Source organism: Leguminivora glycinivorella, chromosome 3 (assembly GCF_023078275.1).
Source record: "Leguminivora glycinivorella isolate SPB_JAAS2020 chromosome 3, LegGlyc_1.1, whole genome shotgun sequence".
Taxonomy (NCBI): Eukaryota; Metazoa; Arthropoda; class Insecta; order Lepidoptera; family Tortricidae; genus Leguminivora; species Leguminivora glycinivorella.
In genome coordinates this window covers 11593924-11620268 of record NC_062973.1, presented here as the reverse complement: position 1 = coordinate 11620268, position 26345 = coordinate 11593924, and the positions used below count along the sequence as shown (strand labels likewise).

Here is a 26345-nt window from a genome sequence, read left to right as displayed (position 1 = left end):
TAGTCAAATAACCATAATTGTTGATACTATGAAGCTTTGCAGGATGTTTTCAATTTTATATCTTTACTTAATTCTATATTCCATCTAAAATTAACTCCGATTTTGCTTTACAGAATGTCATATATTTAGTTGACGTTAACCTTTTCTCCGCCATTGACTTGATATCGAGTCAGAATATTTCACGCTCCACACGCCATGACACCACGACTTGATATCAAGTCGGAAAATTAAAAGTAAAACATATCTTTATCTAGTTGATAAGACAAATTTGACAGTTGTACGTGTAATTGACCGTTTGGCGATGGTGGCTTGGTGGCACGCTACTACCTTTTTGACGTGACGGTTAATAGGTTAATGTTGACACTTTAACCCTCAGTACAAATTTAAAAGTGAAGCCGGCTTGCCCCTTAGGTACTTATGTAGTATGTAATAAGTGTGAGTGATGAATCACGTTCACATGTTAACATACGGTGTTATTTAATTCCAGCGCGGAGTCCCGTGTTCGCGGCCATGTTCGAGCACGAGATGGAGGAGCGCAAGCGCAACCGCGTGGACATCACGGACGTGGACCACGAGGTGCTGCGCGAGATGCTGCGCTTCATCTACACCGGCCGAGCGCCCAACCTCGACAAGATGGCCGACGATCTGCTCGCCGCCGCCGACAAGGTAACATTTTTTTTTATAAGAATAGGGAACTTGACTGTAGTTAAAATAAAATATTTTATACCATGCACGAAATAAAGCATCAGATAAGTATAAGAATAACATGGACAGAAGTTATTTTTAAATCCAACTTCTATTTAATAAGTCAGGTAAAAGTAACTAAGTTGACCGTGACGTCACTCAATTTTTCATATAAATTCCAGATTAGCAAGTCGTTCAAAATCGTTTTGACACTTTTAAAAAGAAGCTGATTTGACTAGGAGGCAAGTAGCTTATTATAAGTGGGCTTACTCCTGGTCACAGACTAGCCATAGGCAAAGACGTGGCCTACGATGGAGTGAGCTCGCCCAGAAGATGCCTGTTCACCCTTGGTTTTAAGGTTTGGTTATTATTTGAATAGAGTGATTAAAAAAACCCCGGAAAAGGTTTTTGCGTGTATAATAAGCACTTAGAGGTACCTTGAGGCTCATGACTCAGAGGGTTCATAGTACCTACTGGTTCTATCTTTTGTTATTGCGCCATATAATCTGCGATATTATTGCACAGTTCTCCCTCGTTCCTTCATCTCTCATTCCTCCACATTTTAAGATACGAGTGCTCGAAGAAGCACTGATATGTTGGGGAGATTTTACATGACTAGTGTTGCTGCAGTATAATACAGGGTGGCCCATTCAAATCGGTCAGTATGGGAAAGTCTGAAACTATAAGACATACGAAGATTTGTTCTTAGGAACCATGTCACCGATTTTGATAAAAAGAAAAACTGCAATCATACAATTAAAAAAAAAGTGTACCCAGCTGGGGAATCGAACCCGGTTGTTTTGAAAAAATAAACTTACACTATTTCTATTCAGATATCGTTTGTGTAGGTCTTAAGCAGTAAATATCTCTAAGAAACATAATGTCTAAAATGAATAAAATGCATTTTTTTCACATACTTTAATTTATCATAGTAGGTGTTCAAAGTGACCACCGTCTTTTTCAATACAATATTCAACACGTCTAGGTAACGATCTTACTATTGCATTTGGTATCTTCATGTGGTGAATCTGCGTTAAAGTTGACTCTATGGCTACTTTTAGGTCTTCAACGGTGTTATAGCTATTTTTGTACACTGTTATAAAGATGAAGTGAACTTGCTGAATATTGTAACGGTGGTCACTTTGAACACCTACTATGATAAATTAAAGTATGTGAAAAAAATGCATTTTATTCATTTTAGACATTATGTTTCTTAGAGATATTTACTGCTTAAGACCTACACAAACGATATCTGAATAGAAATAGTGTAAGTTTATTTTTTCAAAACAACCGGGTTCGATTCCCCAGCTGGGTACACTTTTTTTTTTAATTGTATGAATGCAGTTTTTCTTTTTTCAAAATCGGTGACATGGTTCCTAAGAACAAATCTTCGTATGTCTTATAGTTTCAGACTTTCCCATACTGACCGATTTGAATGGGCCACCCTGTATATTAAATTATTATTAAAAACAAAAAGTGCTAAAATGGTAATAAACCATGCCAACATTGCCAGCTCATGAATGTAGTTGCCAAAAATAGTTTTAATAAATTCGCGAAAATAGCAATCAATTTCAATGTTGGGACTCAAACGGTTATAAAGTACCTATACCTATGGGTATGGGTAGCTTTAACATTATTTTTGGCAAGTTCGATATATACTGAAATGGATAACATACACTAAAGAAAAAGTGATCAAGCTCACTGGTGGCGAAGCCGGGAACCAACAGTGGACGATCGGTATTTCTTTAGTGTATGCTATCTATTTCAGTTTATAAATTATATATAGTAGTGTTACTACAAAAAAATTATTTGTTTCCTACTTCGAAGTTCGATACGAGTTAGAGTTCGAGTTATATGTTTTGTTTGACTGGTCCCCGTATGATAATTGACAGATATGTTTGTATGTATTGTAGTACGCGCTGGAGCGGCTAAAGGTGATGTGCGAGGAGGCGCTGTGCCTGAACCTGTCGGTGGAGACGGCGGCCGACACGCTCATCCTCGCCGACCTGCACTCCGCCGACCAGCTCAAGGCGCAGACCATCGACTTCATCAACACGTTAGTACACTTGCTTTGTTACTAACATTCTTTGGTCGTGTTAGAATGTGTACAATAGTAACCAGGGGCCCATATCTCGAAGCTAAAAGGTACAATTTACAAGTGCTACTCAATGTCTAATATGACAAGTTGGCATCTCTCTAAGCTACAAGGACAAGGTACAATTTACAAGTGCTACTCAATATGACAAGTAGGAAAGAGACTTCCGCTTGTAACTTGTAACTTTCAGTTTTGAGAAATGGGCCCCGGATATTACGATACAAGTGCGGAAATGAGGAAGTTGGAATGAATGAATGGAAAATGAGGAAGTTGGGTTTACAAAAAACACATTATGTAAGAATTTTTAGCCGACAATTCTAGCTTTGTAGCTGGTCTATACAATTTATGTTTGTATTGCTGTCTAACATTTCGAGTGCTCATCTGCTGCGTTTCTATGAATTGATCTTTATATTTATGTACAAACATACAGACTTCAGATATATATAAACAAGCAACAGTTAAAATTTTGTGTTGTATGAAATAGGGCCGGCACGATGCACCTCGCCGTAAATTAAAGATATTCCTGATACATCGTTTTTGAGCTATGAATATAAGATTTATTAGTGTACAATTACCCCAAATTACTAGGCCGTATCTAATAACTGAGCTAACATAACCGTGATATGCCATTAAAGCTGCTTCTGTAGATACTGTCTGCCTAGTTCGTCTCAAGGCAAACACAAAACTGTTGATTTTTGCATAAACTTTTTCTACATGTTCTCGCCATTTGCAATGACAGTCAACCATTATCCCTAAAAATTTCGTACATTCAACTTCTTCAATAGGAGCGTTATTATAGTGTACATTCAAAATTGGCGGTATTAAACGTTCTGTATGAAATTGAATATAATTTGTTTTATTAATATTAACCTTTAAATTATTAACTTCAAGCCACTTAATTGTTTGAGCTAATGTTAAATTTATGTCATTATTATATGTCAATAGATCAGTACCCTTAATTATAATTGATGTGTCATCTGCAAATAAAATACATTCATGTGATAAATAGTCAGGTAAATCATTAATATACATTAAAAATAATAGAGGTCCCAGAATACTTCCTTGAGGAACCCCGTAACCATTTTGTATATAGGATGATCTATAGGACTCCATAGTTCGGGATTTATTACGGTACTTGCGAATCTCTACACATTGTTTCCTGTTTTCAAGATAGTCCTTAATCCAATCGAGAGTAGGGCCTCGGATGCCATACCTATATAATTTGAAGAGTAATCGTTTATGGCATACGAAATCAAACGCCTTGCTCATGTCCATAAATAAGACTGGAAAGTGGTGGCGATAAATTAAAACACGACCGAAGGGAGTTTCATTGACACGAGTTAAGAATTTCCTTTTCGCACGTGTTTCGTACGACGTTTTTCAGTACAGATGGCCCTCTGAAGTTTCGACCTGACTAGAACTTTGCGCACTAGTTCGGGCAAAGAGCACCGCCTGTACTGAAATAGTACATTACGATACAAGTGCGAAAAAAAGGAAGTTCGAAACCAGTGGCGATAAATTAAAACACGACCGAAGGGAGTGTTTTAAATCGACACGAGTTCAGTACAGATGTTGTTTTTTTTACGCACTAGTACGAGAAGTGGTTCATTATATGCAACGGTATCCTGGGTGCGATAGCGGGCCGGCTTGATAGTCGCTATATGCAACACTGGTCGAACCTGCACCTCTCCCTAGCCAATTTTGAAAAATAGTATATAGTAATTAGGCACTAAGGAAATTAACATGGTGTAAGTATTAACCTTGTATGGATTTTGTGGTCCGAAATAAATGATTTTTATTTTTTTATTTTTATTTTATATGCCAGGTCGAAACTTCGAAGGCTCATCTGTACTGAAAAACGTCGTACGATACATGTGCGAAAAGGAAATTCGTAACTCTTGTCGATTTAAAACACTCCTTTCGGTCGTGTTTTAATTTATCGCCACTCGTTTCGGACTTCCTTTTTTACGCACTTGTATCGTATTGTACTATTTTGTAGAGATTTTGGTGCATTATTATAGCGTTAAAGGCTTACACGATACCATCAATATGTTAGTTGCTCAATTCTCTCATATCCTCATAAACCTTACGAATAGAGATTCACTTAACCACTTCACTATCACAAAATGTGGACGTCGGAAGATATTAATAGTTGTATACATTTCCAGATCGCACGCGACGGACGTGATGGACACGGCGGGCTGGAAGAACATGATCTCGTCGCACCCGCACCTCATCGCCGAGGCGTTCCGCGCGCTCGCCACGCAGCAGCAGCAGATCCCGCCCATCGGGCCCCCGCGCAAGCGCGTCAAGCAGGCCTAGGCCACACCCGGCGACATCCAGCCGACATCCAGCCGAAGATGCTCGGCGTTTCATTGCGTGCCAATGGTCTGTGCTAACGCTCGGCCCGTCATGTTGCGCTCGAACGCAAGTTTTCACTCGGGTGGGGACGGAGATTTTTGTTACAATCTTTGACGAATACACCTGTCCCTACTTAAAATATAGAAGCGAAAGATGGAGTATCGGCGTGGCGGGGAAAACGCGCGTTTGAAACGTTCATGTACCGCTCGCCTTTTGCCAAAGGAAAACTCCGTCTAATATTGAGGAAGCGTCAGACGGCATCCGACGGACGCGGAGAGTGGCGGGGTGCGGTGGACCAGTTGGTGTAGTGGATCCACGGATTCATCCTTTTGTTTACTATGATTGATCTCAAGACGATATTCGATCCTAATGTTTTTGTCTCTCGCGGTCGGTTAGTGGCGCCGCTTTATGATTACTTTACGTGTAGGTTTACGGAGTTTGGACGCTTTTTGCGCGTTGCCGTAGTTCGGATGTAGCGGAGGTTATCGATATGTGTTAAGGCTTCGAGTTATCGTTTTATGCATGTCGTTTATGTGGAAATTCTCTTGCACTGTTGCGGTTATGTTTTTGTGTAAATTATTGCTATTGTATAACGAATACGAAGCTCATGTCTAGAAAATATCCAATATCCATGTCATGTAAATTTAATCATATGATTACGTACGCGAAATTATCGGCTAACAATTATTTTTATTTAACGTAATGAATGAATCAAATATTTAATTAAAAGTAGCGACTTTTCAGTTCAGATAATCATAATCGAAATCAATTTATTCAACAAAATAATCTCAATCCCGTGCAAAATATCCATTACATAAGATTTCTCGGTAGATGTTTAAAAGTAGCAACTTTTGAACATAATGGTTGAAGTAGAATGGTATTTGAATGCAATAAATCTGTGAAAAGCTCGCGTTGCGTAGGGTTACTGGCGGCGCTGTCTCGGCATTAATGAGCCAAGGAATTGCGGGGTATTCCTACTAGTTACCACTTAGTTGTTACCAGTGGTAACTATTGGATTTTAACAACTCTGTGGTGACTAGTAAGCCCGAAATTGTCCGCCTCAGACCTCACTGCAAGTAACCCTGCGAGTAGCATTTGTAGAAGCTTAGGTGACTCGAGTGATTGTAAGAAGTCTATTGAAATCGTTGGTATTGTATATAGATGAGCTACGATCCCACCATTAAAGTAAAAATATTTCTAAGTACTAAATTGTAAGTGGTATCGCAGGTGAAGCCGTCATTTTTTATTGCATCATAAGATTCCAATAAAATGTTGTGATGTTTATGAAATTTTCCATAGTTATTACAGACACACACACACAAGGTTTTTTGTTTTCATTATTTATAAATGTACGGATAATTTAATTTGAGTGAAGTATGTATTAAAAGTATTGTGTAGTTGGTTGCGCTTCGTCGATTGTATCGCGAGTCACAGTCGGCGGTACGTCGGCTATCCTTGCTCACTTGATTCATCCATATTTGTTGATCCGAAATGACACTCATTCATTAATGACCCCGACCACGTTGTTTCAACATCATCCATCATCGCTGTGTGTCAACAGAAATTAAGATTATTTATTGCTTTAATCAGTAGTCACAAAAGCAAATGTTCTTAATATCTATCGATACATAGCGGTATTTTAACAAGACATTTGTAAGACTTGTGTGAGTTTGATCTACCCAAGTTAGGTAACTTTGTATTGTTAAACATTGTGGCCAATAAATAGTAATACTTAAAACAAACATTTTATACCCATGTCCCATTTACATAGCTGACAGAAGTTGTTGTGTAATTAAACTTACCTGTTACATAACAACTGTCAGAATATTAACTGTGATTTTCGACATTGTCAATAAGTTGAGCAAATAAATTAAAAATGATGTAAACATTGTTATTTTACTTACTATCCTTACAAATTTCACGTCGTTACCATTTTTTATTAACAATAAATGAATATATCAAATCATGACGACCGGTCTGGCGTAGTTGGTAGTGACCCTGCCTGCTAAGCCACGGTCCCGGGTTTGAATCCCGGTACGGGCATTTATTTGTGTGATGAGCAATTTGATGTATTGTATGTATTTCCCTCAAAATTGTGATTTTTTTTGATTGGATAACTTAGGTAATTAATTCCGTTACTGCAAAAAGACGAGATTTATATAAAAATACCTATATAAAAGGGAGGCAGAACTTTAATATCTATTCACTGGAGTACATTCTGGCATGAGCTGTTTATTTGCTGTAGTTTTTTCTAAAGCCATGGTCTTGTACTGCTCTGCTTGCTGTACTTTTTCTGATAATACGTTGCACACGTCGTTATTGACAGATCTTTTTTTGCGTAATTCTTTTATAATATTCTGTAGTGATTCATTTCTTTTCGTTAATCGTCGTGTTTTTTGTTGAAGGAATTTGATTTTTTTAGTCAATTTGCGTTGCAAAATTACTTTCCTCTTTAATTTTTGCCGCAATGAAGCCTCTTTTGGTGAATCAAAAATTGAAGACGCTATGGAAGTGGAAGATAAAGATGGTGATTTTAATTGTGTTTTGTTAGCGTCGTCTCGCGAGGTACCCTGGAATCATTCGTATTATTTATTACTATGTATTATTCTACGAATCAAATTGAAATAAGACACACAACAATAATATTTCAAACATACCCGTTGTGGTGAACTTGGGCCGTGTTGATTTAGAATGTTACATGGGTCATTGCGTTTCTCTTCTGTGATAAAAACAGGTACATTCTGTAATTAAAATGAACAATTAATTAAACGAAATCATTTCATATTAACATTGAAACTAGTAGGTACAGTGAGCTGCAAAGTTGCATTGAGAGAAGAAATTGATAAATTCGCCATATGCTTTTGCAGCTCACTATACATGGGGTCATTATGCTAGTTTCCGTCCCCAGTTCTACTCTAGTTTTCACACGGAATAGCAAAAAAAATACTTTAATTCTATGCTAAATACAATATAGTCAATATAGTCAAAAAAAATAATAGCTTAAAGCGGGAATTAAGATTTCAACATAATACCTAATTATAATTTTAATATTTATCAAAATCAAATAATATTTTGTTTTAAAATTTTGTCGTATGGACGAATACTACTGCGCTGGACGGAAACTAGCACAGAAACGCTACTTACATTGGAAATTAAATAAAATCTGGTAGGAAGGTAATATTTACTTTAGTTGGGACCGTGCCACGGCATAACTTGCGCAAGCCATTTTTACTTTCGTATTTGTCCCCCTCGTCAAAATGCACCGAGCATATTCGACTGTGTTTGGTCGGTTTCCACGTAGCATCGTTCCTGTTCAGTCTAATTTTCTCCGTCCATTTCGCAGCCAGAAGCGGATCAATCGGAAATCTAAAACGAAAATTATACGAAAATTCTTGGTTAAAGAATTTTAACTCTGATAAATAAAAGAATAATATTTCAAATAAAGTACCTAATAAAACCGTTAGAATCGCATTTGACCTGAATTAAAACTATATCTCTACATATTGTATTACATGGATGTAGGTAAAGTTGTGTGCTACTCTGCAGCGGCGCCACCTTACTGAAATTCAACTAATTATATGTTAAAATGATGTTCGTAATGGCCGCTGTACACATATGGCCAACGGTTCCACCAGCCCTTTGTGAAACCCCTTGGCCAAGATAAGAGCCGCTGTTTACACATTGGCGAACCAATCACTTGGCATTGGCTCTTCATGAAAGATGGACGTGGAATGGAAAAGTCTAGGAAATTCTAGGTCATAGTAGTTGTCAGAAAAAATTGATTAAAAAATAATAACCCCGTAGTAAAATTAAGTTATTTCAAATATTAACAATTTTTTTAATATTCTGATAAGAACATTTATCTTTTTTAGGAAATACATTAAAAATTTGCAAGGTTATTTTATTTACTAAAATCTACACTATTATTGGCATAGATAAACTTATTATTTTCGTAAATATTTCACTACTGTCCTCTCTGACGGCTGACGACCAACTGAATGAAGCGCCAACGTGTAAACTCAGTTGGCCATTGGCGCCAAGATCCTTTGATGTGTGGACAAAAAACCGACACCAATCGGTTGGCCGGCAAGCGCAAGCGCCAACTGCCAACTTACGGCCAAGTAGCCCTCTACACGCTTGGCCAAGGGGGTTGGTGAAACCGTTGGCCATATGTGTACAGGGGCCATAAGACGTACAGTATGTACGTGTAATGTTATGACTGTACCTATAGCGGGAAATGAAATAATGGGCTTTTATTGTGGCGCCGCTGCAGAGCATGCTCTGCAGCGGCGCCACTCAGTTCTCATAGATAGAAATTACATCATCTACTTTTTTCTTATGGAAATTGATGTACCAATGCTGTTTATTATGTACGTATGGAAAAAATCACTATAACTTAGTAAATTTATGTACTTTCAGTAATTCCGCATTCCACCTGAACGGTATGAGATAGTATGTAAGGAGGTGTACCTACGGGTAAGCGAGAGGGAGATATATTCCTTCCCGCGCTTCCGCGCTCGGCGCGATTTGCTCTGGGTTTCAATAATTATTATTAAATTTATGCCCCTGTTGTACACTCTGCTTTTCACTTCGATTGCGAGGAATTAATTATATTTTATGGTTTAAGACATTTATTCTCATAAGAATATACATTATTCACTTAAAATGAGAATTAAAATTTAACTTAATGCTATTTAAGTACAATAACGTGGTGTTTTTTGCATCTCAGGGAAACACGAGTAAGTTCGTATCTGTATAGGAATAAGGTTGGTATTCGTTCTGTACCCGCGACCGTGCGATGCAAAAACTATACAATATTAACTAATACTACATAGGAGTGGGTAGCGTAACAACATGCATAACTCTGCGGGTGCAGTAACTTACGATTATTATTGTACAATAATATCATGCTTCTTATGTACCTATATGGGTTACAACTTACAATGTTATGAATACAATTACAATGTTCTCGGCAATTTACACCACGAAATTATCGTAAAGCGAAAGAACATAATACATAACCAACTCCCGCCAACTTTTTTTTTCAACATGTAATCAGAGTTTCAGACGCTTGGTTTTTTGCCAAGTCAAAAATTTTTTTAATGGCCCCTGTACACACATGGCCAACGGTTCCACCAAACCCCTTGGCCAAGTGTGTAGAGGGCTACTTGGCCGTAAGTTGGCAGTTGGCGCTTGCGCTTGCCGGCCAACCGATTGGTGTCGGTTTTTTGTCCACACATCAAAGGATCTTGGCGCCAATGGCCAACTGCGTTTACACGTTGGCGCTTCATTCAGTCGGTCGTCAGCCGTCAGAGAGGACAGTAGTGAAATATTTACGAAAATAATAAGTTTATCTATGCCAATAATTGTGTAGATTTTAGGAAATAAAATAACCTTGCAAATGTTTAATGTATTTCCCAAAAAAGATAAATGTTCTTATCAGAATATTCAAAAAATTGTTAATATTTCAAATAATTTAATTTTACTACGGGGTTATTATTTTTTAATCAAATTTTTCTGACAACGTCTATGACCTAGAATTTCCTAGACTTTTCTATTCCACGTCCATCCTTCATGAAGAGCCAATGCCAAGTGATTGGTTCGCCAATGTGTAAACAGCGGCTCTTATCTTGGCCAAGGGGTTTCACAAAGGGCTGGTGGAACCGTTGGACATATGTGTACAGCGGCCATAACGATAAGTAATCGAATCTTATTTTATTTGATTAACTAAATTTAATGAAAGAAAATACGGAATTCTAATAAATTGTAGCAAAAGTAAAATTGTGCAATATTTTTTAACTGTTTGTCTCTTGAGACCGATTTCCTTAGTCTTAGGCCGGCAAAAGACAGTCTTAAAATTCATAATTTGATAAAATCATAATCAGTACAAAAATCAGATCGAGTGCACGGAGTTCCATACAATTTCGCGACTGTCCACACACACACTCTTTTTTTTAAGATTATGAATTTTAAGACTGTCTGTAGCCGGCCTTAGAAGAAAATTGTACTTTATGCTCTAGAACATAAAATGCGATTTTATGTCGTCTTCGCACTACATTTCATTTCATTTATTTAATTTCAATATAAACTTACAGTTTAACACCAAAACGTTTACATGAAACTACAAGTCCTTTTTATAACTAAACTACATAAAGGTGCACTTTTCAAGCATGAGAAGTGAAAACGAAATTTATTTGTTATACATAATTAATACTTCGTTTAAAAAAAATTAAAATACAACTTTTTCATCTAACAATTAAGTGACTGGTTAAATACGTTGCGTTTACTTGGCTGTTCTTCATATTACCTTGGTCCCTACAGTTTAATAAAAATATAAAAAAAAGTTTATTGTAGCGGGAAAGCACTGTGAAATTATTTAAAATACAGTTTTCAAATTGTTTTAGCAATTAACTATATACGTACCTACTTATATTATGGTTAGTGTCACGAAATATGTAGTTTATTCTAATTTGTTTTGTTGTGTAAATAGTTACATATTAAACTGATAATGAAGCGTGTTAAATTTTCTTCTAAGGCCGGCAACAGACAGTCTTAAAATTCATAATCATAAAAAACAAGAGTGTGTGTGGACAGTCGCGAAATTGTATGGAAATCCGTGCACTCGATCTGATTTCTGTACTGATTAAGGCTCCCCACAGACAGTCTTAAAAATTCATAATCTTAAAAAAAACTTGTATGCAATCTGACAGTTCAGATCTGTCAGTGTCTTGTCAGTGTCAGTTTGAACTGTCAGATTGCATACAAGTTTTTTTTAAGATTATGAATTTTTAAGACTGTCTGTGGGGAGCCTATGATTTTATCAAGTTATGAATTTTAAGGCTCCCCACAGACAGTCTTAAAAATTCATAATCTTAAAAAAAACTTGTATGCAATCTGACAGTTCAGATCTGTCAGTGTCTTGTCAGTGTCAGTTTGAACTGTCAGATTGCATACAAGTTTTTTTTAAGATTATGAATTTTTAAGACTGTCTGTTAACCCTTCAGGTGGCGGAGCTACAAGTTGCATAGGGGATAAGTGGCACGGTCGTTTTATAAAACATTCCGTTAAGTGGCAGGCGCCGGGAGCCGGACTCTGGGAAAAACAAGCCGATAAGTGGCAGGGACCGGCTCCCGGACCCCGTGCGACGATATACCTAAATATATAAATAAAACCGTCTAAAACTGTATCTAGCTTCCTCACACTTGCACGAACCATTCGTCACTAAACAAGGACGGCATTCAGTAAAGGTCCAACACCCTCAACTTCAAAACAGCTTGAAATATGACCCAATTTGATTGGACCAACCGCCTGCCATATTTGAGACACGTGTTTAAAAACCGTCTTTTTTGCAAAAATTGTACTGTAATATGTTAAAAAAAGGGATATAAGTGTAAATAAATGTATATTTAAGTCCCTGAATTACTTTTTTATACAATTTACTGTTTGTTTTCCTAAATAAAGTTACTTTAATACATGGAAGTGGAAAACGTAGCCACCTGATATTTGATCGAGTCTAGCAAAATTCACATAAATGGAATGTATTTTTTTGCTATGGAATGATTTTAGCCGTTTCATAATGAATCCAGTGATATATGGTTTATGCATAGAAATATTACACATAGAAATATAGTTTCCATACAACTCATCGGCCAACAATGAAGCCAAAACCCGATCGATGTGTGCGTGGAACGCTCCTGTTTTACGCTCGCCCCACGCACACATGCATATAAAAAATGTTGCCAGAGAAAAATGATTTCGCTCAAAGTTGGGATTTTTACAAAGTCGTTGTACTTGTTTATAATAATTAATTACTAATTATTTTTAGTGCGTGTGCCATGGAAATGTTGTAAGTAATGGTTGAAATGAATTTATTTTAAAAATATACATATTGAGTGCCTATACAGATAAATTTCTGTTCGGTTACCTATTAGGTATCTAAAGTAACCGGGTATAGTCAACAGCAAAAGAAACTGATGAATTAGGGTCCCAAAACAATATATAAAATAATTTAAGTCAAATGTTACTGACTATTATAGTTTATTAGAAGTAAATGTATACATAAAGTGTCATAAGTAAGTGATCACATTTATTTTGATTCTACAAAATTAAGTGACATACCATTCAAACTGTCAAAGTAATTGTTGAGTGTTGTTATAAAATACAGATTTATGCGACACCTCGGAGTACAAGTCAGATGTTCGGTCTATATCGGTTACATTCGTGAGACAAACGTGAGACACGACTATGACACCTCTCACGTCCGCTAAAGTTTGAAATAAGGTTACATATGATTTTTGGCTAAATTGAAAATAAATCCTTTTTTACCGAACTTTCATTCGGAATATTTTGACAATGAGGCGGCACACTCATAAGTTATGACTGATGGATTTCATACGTGAGAGCGAGAAGATGATATGTTTTCTCTCTCTCACACATATGAATGACAGTGACATGCCTAGACACTTGCACAGGCGCCGAATGGCGGGATAAATTATCAGTGTGCCCTACTCATTCGACTGATATGACATTGTGTATCATTATATCGATTTGAAACATTGACTTGTCACTTCGTTTCTGTGTCTCGGTGTTGTTATGATCATTTTCTTTTGACTAATTAAAACATCATTTTAAACTGACACGTTGGTATAACTTGTTACATCTAGCACTAGCACTAGAAGATGTTTTGAAACGTTGATTTTGATCACTCACTTTTGACGTTGACTGTACAACAGGAACCCTTTTGATATGGTGCGACTCTGGCCGTCTGTCTGTCTGTCATATTTCTAAATATCTTAAGAACTGTTCTACTTATGCTATCGATTTGTTTTTAACATCTACGAATTGGGAGTGTTATTATAGTGCTAACACATGACCGTACGAGGACCCTGCCGCACCAGTCATCCAATTACTATCCTGTAATTGGGAGCGAGAAAGAGTTATTATTTTCTAGCTCCCACGTACAGGCATTCATGTGTAAACACATTTACTTTTAATTTATTAATATTGATTATTAGCGCTATATTTACACATGAAATAAAACTGTGAAAATATCGAAAGTTGTAGTAGTGTGAAAAGCTTTTCCTTCGTATTTTTCCGGAAACGTTCGTATTTCGCATGCTAGTTCAGTCAATTTCAGTACTTCTTGTACTGAGACTGACTGAAATACGAGTACCATGACATTCGTACGTTTCGCAGACAGAAGCGGATTAGTAGGAAATCTAAAATGAAGAAACTACTAGATACTATAATTCTTAGCTAAAATTAGAATTTCGATAAAACAACAAAATGTTTGTCTTTAAACTTAGAAAAATATTTTTTCATTTTAAAATGTATTTCATTAAATATACATACAAAGAACCTAAAATTGTTGTTACCTTATATTTTAAACATCATTTGGCGGAAAAAAATCATTGGACTGGCAACATTTATAAGAAATGGCGGACAACGAAAATTTCAATTTTAGTATTTACTATTTCTTAAAAATATCACCTTAAACTCTATATTTTCACGTGGAATGTAATATCGGGCGGGTTCTTTTTTATTATATGTTGTGTTATAACATCCATTCTCGACACAAACTACCATATTACTCGCAAATTAATTTTTTTTCGGGAGATGTTTCTAGAACGACTTTAAATTGAGTACTGCGAGGGCCGTTCGGATACAATCACACAAGTGCGAAAAAAATTCGCACTTGGCATGGCTTCACTAGTGAAAGAATAAAACGCACTAGGTCTTGATTAATACATTTATTAAGTTAAATAAATACACAACGCTCGACTGTCCTGACTCCCATAAAACGCGCGCGGGATAACTTCTTTTAATTGACAGCTCGACCACAGAGAACAGCGCTGTCAGTTAGGGTTACGTTCAGAATCTAGCTTAAATACATCATCATCATCATCGTGCCGCTTACATGATATGAGGAATTATCAATATAACGAGACAAAAGGTATATGATTAATCCATGTTTTGTATTAAACTAGGCGGCATTTCTAACAATCGGCCATCCTGCTGTTTGCCTGACTCTAGGCAAATAAGAAACAAAAACATATTTCTTAAGAAACTAACAGATTATCATAATCATCAATTGCATTTTGCTAGTTAAGGTCATTCGTTTACAATTTATATCAAAAAAAAAGATAACGCAAAGAGGATGATGATGATAAGAGAGTCCTAATACATTTATAGGTTACAGCTATTATAAGAATTGCCAAGTATTAGTTATTAATATTTGTGCACCTTTAGCAAAACACTGACAAAAAAAAGGTTGACTTAGCAATCTGTAGGTATAACATACACAATTTTGTCATTATGCAGTGGAAATTTTGGACACAAGAAAATATAATTTTCCAGTGGGTAATTTTGTGTTAACGATGACTTCGTCTTATGAAGGTATATAGATAGTATTAGCCTTTATTGGCACACCTCCGCAAAAGATACTTACAGAAAAAAAATAGTGGCGACAAAACAAATTATTTTAAACAGAGGCAGACAACAGGTGGTATTATCGCTCAAGAGCGACCTCTACCAGACAACCTTCGGGTAGCGAAAATAAAACATAATCAAATCAAAAACTAGGTGTCACGAAATCAAAAGTCAAGGTTCGAGTACCTAAGTAAAGTTCCACTGCATAAAAAAAAATATTTTTACATTTTGACAAAGATTCTAATAAAACAAAGACAGAACAATTCTACTTATACATAATGTCTCCGGCCATCCGTAATAGACTGGATGTCCTCATCCAACTACCGATGTATAAGTACATAATCATATAGCTAACACTTGTTAACAAATTTAGAAAATAAAATATTTTTTTATTTTTATTTTAACAAAAGTACAGTAACAAGTTAAGCAACATGCAACCCTAGAAAGACGTATCCAAAAAGGTGTATAACAGCATCAGTCTGTCACGGTCTACATCCCAAGGTCAACCCATATTGTTCGAATAGGCTAGTTTCCTACTAGTCAAATCAGCTTTTTTTTTAAAAAACTGTCAAAACGATTTGCTAATGTGGAATTACTATGAAATACTGAGGAGTGACGTCACGGTCAATTCATTTACTTTTTATATCTTTTCTTTGACTTATTAAATAGAAATAATGTTTAAACATAATTACTGTCCATATATTTCTTCTAATTATTTGGTGCACTGCATAAAATATTTTATAGCCTAGCCTATTGCACGTTATTAAATTTTCAAATCACATTTTATTAATAATATCTGTTTCAGTTAAAGCAGTAACACCCTTACACAATAATATGTAAACGTTTAACAGTTTAGATGAAATTTATTAAATTTGTAATATCGAAAATAAGTAAAGAAGCAGAAAACTACGTTGAGTTAGTTATTCATATTTTATTTAAATGTTTTGTGTTATGTGGAAGCATTCGCTGGTTTATTTTGGAAATCAATTACACCTCTAACAACGTATTAGTTTTCCGAAGGCTGTGCCAACTTCCTTGTAGATCTATTGTTATACCAAAGAATGATATGAATGCCATAAATAATATGAATGAATATGAATGAAGAAGATCGAATATTATAGAGTTCTGTCAACATAATATATTATGTAAGCACAGTGCATAGACTGCCATCTCTCCACACAAGCTTGAAACTTCTAAACCTCAGTTTAGACAATTTAGCCCATATTCTTAGCTTGATATGTGTTAAAATGTCAAATATTAGTATTAGCGCCATCTAGGCTACCGTACCTATTTCTAAATGGTTCTGAGGTACGTTTTTAGGGTTCCGTATTTTCTTAGACTGTAGCTGTCTATACGGAGTTACATATGTCTTTGGTTATACTTACTTATTCTAGGTAAATTACATTCACTGTTGAACGAATTTTGTTGTAGTACATATAAACATTACGGCCTTACAATAGGTACACACAAAAATTGTTGCGATTTGAGGAAAATGAATATCATAATTCACATTGTTTTCTAGTATCACTACTGAAAGTACTGAATGAATATTGTTTATATCTACGTAACACATATTTATATATTGATTTTAAAAATAAGTTTTGTAATTGCTAAATCTACATCTTTGGACAGCGAGTGCATAGTCAGGTAAACATACACTTCAATATAGGTACCTACTACCTATAACAAGAGTAAGACTGTTGCATCACAAGCTAATGTGAAGCTTAAGGTTATAATTATAACCAATAACACCTACTACACTTAGGGCCACTTGCACCAACGAAAATGAAGGGTTAACCCGAGGGTTAACGCACCATTTTATATGGAATTTGACAGATGACAGCCCACTAACCCCGAGTTAAGTGGTTGGTGCAAGAGGGCCTTAGTCGCTGCTCGCAATGCCGCCGCTGAACCGTGGGTATGCCACACTACAATATATATGCTCTCGTGGTCACCCAAAACTACCGTCAGTAAATGTAATGAGTTGGACTTGGAAACAGAAAGTAAGTGTCTGGTAACTTGTGTCATCACGTAACGTGTCCCACGTCCACACCCACACACGCACGGGGTGTATGTATAGTATGGTACCGTAGCGTGGATGATTTCCTGCAACTCAACGACTAGCGTGAATTTAAGGCAGAAAGTTTACAACAGTGTTGGATAATTAAATACACACAAACGGTGCAAAATAATATACAACGTGTTTCCGGTACCACTCAAAACCTCAGACACCCCAACAGATTTTTTTTATTTTTTAAACTCATCTAGAGTATTCATTTTTTTAATCGGATGGTTATTTTTTCTTAAATTGAATTTTTAATTTTCTACTCTACTTGACTTTTAGCTCTACACTCAATAAAATAATTGCTAACTACCATCATAAACCATTAAACTATTTATTTGTGTACGTTACTGCAACGACATAAGGTTTACCAATAGACAGCTACGATGTCACTGTAAAAGACTTTAAAGCTTTGTCACAGCTTCAAATTGGACAGGTAATCTCAGTAAGCAAATTTAAACCCAATGTTCAAAATGACAAGGTTGTAATTAGGTACGAGTTTATTTTGTTATAACTTATGATAAACATACCTCCAAATACTGAAAAAGGTAAACAACCTCTAGCAATGCGATATAGGTACACAATGTTGTATTATGAATACAATAGAATAGGCACATAAAAAATAACTAATAATACTAATTTAAATAAAAATATTACCCCCATCAAGATATAGCTCAATCGATTCTACTCTCGATTCTGAACAAACGGTTTTCAGGTTTTTAGTGTTAAGTGAAACACGGTGTATATGCACAGTTATCATTATATCACGACGCACACAATACAAGGCGTCAAAACATTTGGACCGCTAAACTTATATTATATCCTGAGACATGCATAGGGAGTAACAATATAAATATCTACTGTTATTTTTATAATATCAATACACACACTAGATGTGAAATTCACTTTAGTAAATTGAGATGTACAGACACAGGCTGTATGGTGAGCTTGTTACGGCGTACCCACACAGAGAGTATCCGTCTCATGCAAGCATTAGTTGTCCTATATTATATCCTGATACACGCACAGGGTGTAAAAATATATGTACTATTATATTTATAATGCCACCACGTACCTATTTTCGCTCAGTGATCCCAAATGAGTCAGCCTACGAAATGAGAGATCACCACCTGTCCCGATCCTGCGCAGCCTCCTGACAGTCACCGTTTTAAAGCTGTCGCAGCTCCGCCGCCACGCTGTCCACTGGCGCTGTCGATGAAGTACACAGACACAGGCTGTGTGGTGAGCTTGTTACGGCGTACTCGCACAGGGAGCATCCGTCTCACGCAAGCGTAGGGGTGCCTCTTGTTACCGCGTTCTCACACAGGGAGCTATCGGCCTCAAGCAGACTATTTGGTGATCTCTGTTACCGCGTTCTCACACAGGGAGCTATCGGCCTCAGAGACCCTTACTTGTACCCGCGTACCCGCGCAGGGGGTATCGGCCTCAAGCGAAAATAAGATTCAACACCGCGTGCGCACACTGGACGCAGCGGCCTCCAGCGAATCATCTTCAACACCGCGTGCGCACACTGGACGCAGCGGCCTCACTCCAACCGCCGTGGAGTGGTGGCAAGTTGTCTTCTATCTACCGCGTACGTACACACAGGACGCAGCGGCCTCCAACCATGTCACCGCAACTCTCCAACCATGCCACCAAAGCTCTCCAACCATGTCACCGCAGCTCTCGGACATAATATACATTCAGCATCCAACATGTAAACCAATAAATATTTTACACGTTATTTATCAAACATAATTATGATTGTGAACACATATAAGTACAAAAATATACATTTATCTATCTTTTAAAATTGGTGGGAAATGCATCACCATTTGCTGGAATTAAAATTAAGCATTTGCGTTGCGTCACGAACAGTATGTGACATGTACTGTAGTTTAGAAAGTGAAAATTATTTTATAATTAGTCTTCCGGACACAAGTACTAAATTCCAAAGTCAGGATCATTAGTACTCCAATATATTTACTTTCCACTAAACTTTGTATATTGACCCAAAAATATCTATAAGTAACAGTTAAAAGCTATAGAAATATAAAATAATTAAAGAGCATTTCACAATTGAATACATTAGCGTCTGGCAGACAGTTACTACATGGCCAGGGTTAGCAGGTTATGACCAGTTTAATTTTACCCTAAGAACAGACATTGACATCGTGAACTTTATTTTCTAATGAAAGAGAGGTAATCTCATGCACATTGTTTTGTTGTCTCAAACGGCTTCAGTAGTGCTTCCAATTAAAACTCCCAATTTACATAAAAGCTTGACAAGTCATACATCGAAACATCTCAAAAATCAATCTATCAGAGGTAAACACCGCATTTTAAACATTCGTGTAACAGTTTCTGAGTTTATCGGGAACGTACAAATACACAGACACAAATACAGATGCTGCAAGGGACCTTGGTTTGTCAGGTGCAGTGATAGTAATATTCATTGCTGTCGTTTTAGACAAAAACTTCTTACATAGGTACTTCAAGTTCCAATGTTAAAAAGTCAACATGCTGTAATATTATCACTAAATTGAGTGTATTTTCCAAATTTTTGGTATTTGGTAATATTATACAATAAAAGTAAATTTTAATGTAGAACTTGACTCTTCAACCACAGAATAAATAATAGTATTTACATACAGAAATTTCCATAGAACCGAAGTTCCGCGTCGCATTGTATTTTCCTTTTGTAGTGCATGGTACTATCCGTACCATATACCTAAGACTATTAGACCATTCAGATTTTATTCACCTAATTGTCTTATGTGTGGCATTGCAAGCACACGAGGGAACTTCAAGTTGTGTCAACCCTAACAATTGCTATGCAGCAATGCCAGCCGAACTCGCCCTACCAGAACAGTGTCCGACCCCTGATTCTATCTAAAACAAATGCCTGTGCATTTTGTCTAGACGCCAGCACTATATAGCGTCCATTTTTGGCAAATTTTCGTAAAAGAAATGGTGTAAATTACTTAAAATTTTAATTTCGAACAAACATTGAAAATTATCAAAGACAGATTACCAACCAGCTCAAGTAGGTATAACTGTATGCATTTGTAATGGTTTTTCTTATTACGATACTATCTAGTAGGTATATAAACTCATATAATAGTAGTTACATTATATATTGATGATTTGATCCTGTTACCCCTCATTAAATAAAGTACAAGAGACTAAATATTCAATTAGTACCTATGTCATGAGACACTAACCTTGGGATCGTTTCCAAATTTTAGTTGACAAAGTAAAAACATTATAAAAATGAAATTAGAACATACCACTGGGTCCGCACAGTGAGATTGCAATTGAGAAGTCCTTTATAGAATGTGAATACTCTATAGAATTTAAATCGACGCAGTTCCGCAACTACAAGACACCATATAACTTACATTTGACCCACTTTATAGGCACTATATTTCATAACTAGGTACTTTTTTTTTTGCGAGAAACACTTGCAGCAAAACGAGGCATAAAATGTTTTATCATATCAATAAGAACGACCAGTAGTGCCTCCCGTTTCCTGATGTTTTACCAACGTTAAGAACAGTTTTACTGAATAAATGAAATAGTACCTATCTCTAATCGTAATCAGTAATCACATCTAGTACTGGCAGTAGTAAATTCTTTCATTATTCTTCTTATGCAATCAAAGTGAGCAGTTCCTTAGCGCTGTACTTGTTGCACAGGTTAATATTCCATCATAATGAATGTCTATAATACCTACACATAAGATAGGCAAACACATACAAAACAATAATAATACTTGGATAACATAAATCTCCTACGTTATGGAAGTATTTAATTTCCATTATGTATTAATAAATTTATTTGCGATGAGCTTTTCAACAGCTGAACATAGTTGTAAATTTTGCCATGTTTCCTCTTGTGGAACTAATCAATAGTCATTAGATTCCAAATCAATCTAAACTATCATCTCAAAATATTCAAAATCACACACCTACTGTACTTCCAGCGAGATACAATCTTCCCTTCACATCACACTAGTAAATACAAGTACTGAGTGATGGATCAATTAAACTCAAATGGGAACCTGACAAAATGATCATAACTTCAATTTAGTTCTATTTAAAAAAATAAATAACTTCAATGTAGTCTAACATCACTATTAGGTATATAAGTCATATCACTGCGGCACAACACAACAGTGCAGTCACGAATTTCTTATTATTAATAGAATTGACCAGATATCTTTTGAAATCAACTCAATCAACATATCAGCAATACAACGAGGAAAGGTCGCCAGCATTCTTTGTACAATGCCTCACGGACCTATTTTTTTTGATACAAGCTAGCATAGTTATTATGTAAATTTGCTCATATAAATAAATATTTTTCATATTTAACCGTTATACAATTACTTCCCCGTTGATAGGCAAGTGGCAGTTTAAACTTATTATAACCCGGTTCACTTCAGCAACATACAACTACACTAATATTCCTTACCTCAATACTTTCTAAAAATTCTGTAAATACATCTTAATTATGATTTATTATGGAATTCAGCATCTCCTCAAGGTGCCAAGCACATTTATTTCACACTTAAATTAAGAATAAGTCTCGGAGACTTTACCACAACTATGAACACTTCTATCATTCCTGCTGTACGGCACAACTAAATGCACCCTCTTCAAATTATTCAGTACACATTTATAATTTAAAATATATAAATAATTATTATTTCTCAATTAAAAACATAATAATTATCTCACAGTATTACCTGTTTTGGCATCAATATATTATATACATACCGCTATGTTACTTTGCAGACCCATATCACATTAGAAAGGGATGGCTATAATGTCCATATTTATGTTGTTTGTTTCATCCAAAATTTTGTTCCACAATACATGAACATTTCTCTGATACATGATCTCCATTCCTAGGAGTCAAAGCAATCATTTCTGATCTGGAAAATAAACACAAGAAACCACGGCCAAACCATAAGTCCAGTGTGGTATTATAATACTGATAATGCATGTTGTGCATGCACTTGATGTAATAAAAGTGCAAGTTTGACAGAAATCACACCCCATGGCAATCAATACACCACAAACTGATATAAACCAGCTTCAAAATGAGCATTTTTATTAGGCATTTCTTTACTGGACTTAATGTACAATACATAGATAAATGATCAGATTGTATTATCATCTTATTTGTGAACTTGTCAGTGCGTAAAACATTTCATTATTAGTTTCACATTTCAACACACCTGCACTCAGGCATGTAACTTACCTCAGACACAGTATTGTACTTACTGGTTGGACAATAGATATCACACCTTCATTGAATATTGATCAATCTATTTAAGTACTTCGTGACTTTAGTGCATTTAACCAAAACTTAGTGAATTTTACAGTGCGTAAATGCGTTTATTTGGAACGTCGCGTCGTCATGACGCTAATGATAACTTCGTATGATAATCAACTTATTTGACCGAAATACTGCGTGAGCATGAAAGTTTGAAATCGCACTTCTGAATTGAAAGAATAAAACGCACTAGGTCTTGATTAATACATTTATTAAGTTAAATAAATACACAACGCTCGACTGTCCTGACTCCCATAAAACGCGCGCGGGATAACTTCTTTTAATTGACAGCTCGACCACAGAGAACAGCGCTGTCAGTTAGGGTTACGTTCAGAATCTAGCTTAAATACATCATCATCATCATCGTGCCGCTTACATGATATGAGGAATTATCAATATAACGAGACAAAAGGTATATGATTAATCCATGTTTTGTATTAAACTAGGCGGCATTTCTAACACTAGGATGTTCGGAAACACTATCTGGTGTTATAATTAATCTGAGTGGTTTATGCACAACATCCCTACACTTTTTGAGAAATTATAATTTTTGTAACACAAGTGACATCCGCGATGACCACCCGTGAGGGCCCCGCCACTCAAGGGTAAACTTTTTCTGTCATTTTATCGGTATCCTTGCCACTCAACAGCTTTTTATTTCAAGTCCGGCTCCCGGTTACCTGCCACTTTACGTGCGGTCGGCTCCCGGATTTCGCCACCTGAAGGGCTATGACTATTTTAAGACTAAGGAAATCGGTCTCAAGAGACAAACAGTTAAAACATATTGCACAATTTTATTTTTGCTACAATTTATTAGAATTCCGTATTTTCTGTCATTAAATTCAGTAAATCAAATAAAATAGGATTCGATTACTTATCGTTGAAAAAATTTTTGACTTGGCAAAAAACCAAGCGTCTGAAACTCTGATTACATGTTGAAAAAAAAAGTTGGCGGGAGTTGGTTATGTGTTATGTTCTTTCGCTTTACGACAATTTCGTGGTGTAAATTGCCGAGAAAAATATAATTAGAGTCTGGCTAATGAAAGTTGAACCCAGTATTTTTTTAAAACAGCAACTCTGGATGTCATATCATCGATTGTCATCTGTCAGTGTGACTGTCACTTTAACGAATTTCGGTAAAAGTTAACAGCGAAATCTATAAATAATAATGAATATCACCATAAAAATTAGTAAAGTAAGTGCTGTAAATAAATTAGAAATAATAAAAAAGAAACCATGTTATCAATGTGTTGCCAGCTCCAATTTTTTTGAAATTGCCACGTTTTTTCGGGCTCAACTTTCATTAGCCAGACTCTAATTCCTCGCAATCGAAGTGAAAAGCAGAGTGTACAACAGGGGCATAAATTTAATAATACATAATTAATTAATTATTGAAACCCAGAGCAAATCGCGCCGAGCGCGGAAGCGCGGGAAGGAATATATCTCTCTCTCGCTTACCCGTAGGTACACCTCCTTACATACTATCTCATACCGTTAAAGCTATACAAACTCAAAACGTTAATATCGATCGTTCATAACGATAAAGCTAGGAACACACTACGCGGACGTCCGTCGTAAATCGACCGTGGACGGGAATCTGGACAATGGAAATACACATAAAGCTAGGAACATACTACGCGGACGTCCGTCGTAAAACGACCGCGACCGCGACCTATCAGTGTGCACGGAACAAAACATCCAGAGAGCCAGATTTCGATCGGACGTCCGTGCGCTCAAGGCCACGTCCACGTCCGTCGACCGATAGTTTGCACGGTTATGTGTATTTCCATTGTCCAGATTCCCGTCCGCGGTCGATTTACGACGGACGTCCTCCGTGCACAAGCTAGGAACATACTACGCGGACGTCCGTCGTAAATCGACCGCGACCGCGACCGATCAGTGTGCACGGAACAAAACATCCAGCGAGCCAGATTTCGATCGGACGTCCATGCGCTCAAGGCCACGTCCACGTCCGTCGACCGATAGTTTGCACGGTTATGTGTATTTCATTGTCCAGATTCCCGTCCGCGGTCGATTTACGACGGACGTCCGCGTAGTGTGTTCCTAGCTTTATGCTAACATTCTTAGCTAGAATTAGAATTTCGATGAAACAACAAAATTTTATGTCATTGGGAAAACTTAGAAAAATATTTTTTCATTTCAAAATGTATATTTCTTTAAATATACCTACACACAAAGAACCCACAATTTTATTGTTATTACTTATATTTAAATATCATTTGGCGGAAACAAAAATCATTGGACTGGCAACATTTATAAGAAATGTGCGGACGACGAAAATTTCAATTTTAGTATTTACAATTTCGTAAAAATATCACATTAAACTCTGTACTTACGCGTGGAATGTAATGTCGGACGGTTTCTTATTATTATTTGTTGTGTTATAACATCCATTCACTGCACAACCTACCATATTTCCAGCAAATTGAATTTTTTTTCAGGAGATGTTTTTAGAACGACATGAAATTGAGTACTGCGAGGGCCGTTCGGATACAATCACACAAGTGCGAAAAAAAGTCGCACTTGGCATGACTGCACTAGGATGTTCGGACTTCGGACCTTCTTTGTTTTAATCATTTATCTAAAGCGGATATGATACACTGAGTTATTGGTTATAAATAAAGTATAACATTTCTCTGGAATACTGTTTAACTGATTCTTTTTACTTTTAGGCTTGTCTTAAAAATATAATCTTAAAAAAAATTTGTATGCAATCTGACAGTTCAAACTGACACTGACAAGACACTGACAGATCTGTCAGTGTCAATTTGCATACTAATTTTTTTTAAGATTATGAATTTTTAAGACGGGAAGCCTTATTTGCCCACTCGATTCCAATGTTTATCAGTCCCAAAATAAGCGTCTGTATTGTTTAGGCTAGAATAGAATGACTACACCGTTTAACCATAACGAAATCTATAAAAAATATTCAAAACTAATATTTTATTGAGATTCAAACCACAATTTTAATTTTATTTTAATACTGTACATAGGCCAACTGTAGGCCGAGCATTGGCCGAGCACAAGAATATTATATACCATGGATTTTGCGTGCCGACCAATGAGTTGAAGCCAGGTTCATTCACCTTTACTCCTATGTTCTATCTCTTTCCGAGATATGTCAGAATTGTCAAAAGTCATTCACCGATTCAGATATTTATTTTGCGAAATAAACGTTTTTCGACGATTTACTTAAGTTCTGCGCTATGTATTGCATAGTGAACCATTGTGGAAGTAAATGGAAACCGAAATCCGACGTAAAATTTCACAAGTAAGTACTTATTTTACCAAAATGTTCATAAACCTCGCTGGCAATAAATTTTCTGCTATTTTGCTTGTAATCTTGGTTAG

At 36.2% G+C, this 26345-nt stretch overlaps 2 protein-coding genes across 7 annotated transcripts in view; one reads left to right on the top strand and one right to left on the bottom strand.

The window, feature by feature from the left end:
- The window catches only part of LOC125242660 (protein roadkill), an 88712-nt gene extending 81686 nt beyond the window's left edge, over window positions 1–7026 (top strand). For all 5 annotated transcript variants that reach the window (XM_048151507.1, XM_048151508.1, XM_048151506.1 and 2 more), the window contains 3 exons: window positions 488–666; window positions 2598–2740; window positions 4948–7026. In XM_048151507.1, coding sequence (XP_048007464.1) covers window positions 488–666; window positions 2598–2740; window positions 4948–5101 — 476 coding nt within the window. In that variant the 3' untranslated portion in view covers window positions 5102–7026. The remainder of the gene's footprint in view (window positions 1–487; window positions 667–2597; window positions 2741–4947) is intronic.
- A 288-nt stretch (window positions 7027–7314) lies between these two features.
- LOC125242755 (THAP domain-containing protein 1-like) lies at window positions 7315–25526 on the bottom strand. 2 transcript variants are annotated; one of them, XM_048151685.1, is made up of 5 exons: window positions 25331–25526; window positions 8589–8699; window positions 8326–8506; window positions 7798–7881; window positions 7315–7710 (listed from the first exon to the last, which is right to left on the bottom strand). In XM_048151685.1, the coding sequence occupies exons 1-5, from the start codon at window positions 25405–25407 to the stop codon at window positions 7333–7335; spliced, it is 831 nt and encodes a 276-aa protein (XP_048007642.1). In that variant the 5' UTR covers window positions 25408–25526; the 3' UTR covers window positions 7315–7332. The 2 variants fall into 2 exon arrangements, with proteins under 2 accessions (XP_048007642.1, XP_048007643.1); XM_048151686.1 differs by lacking the exon at window positions 8589–8699.
- Between the last annotated feature and the right edge of the window lie 819 nt (window positions 25527–26345).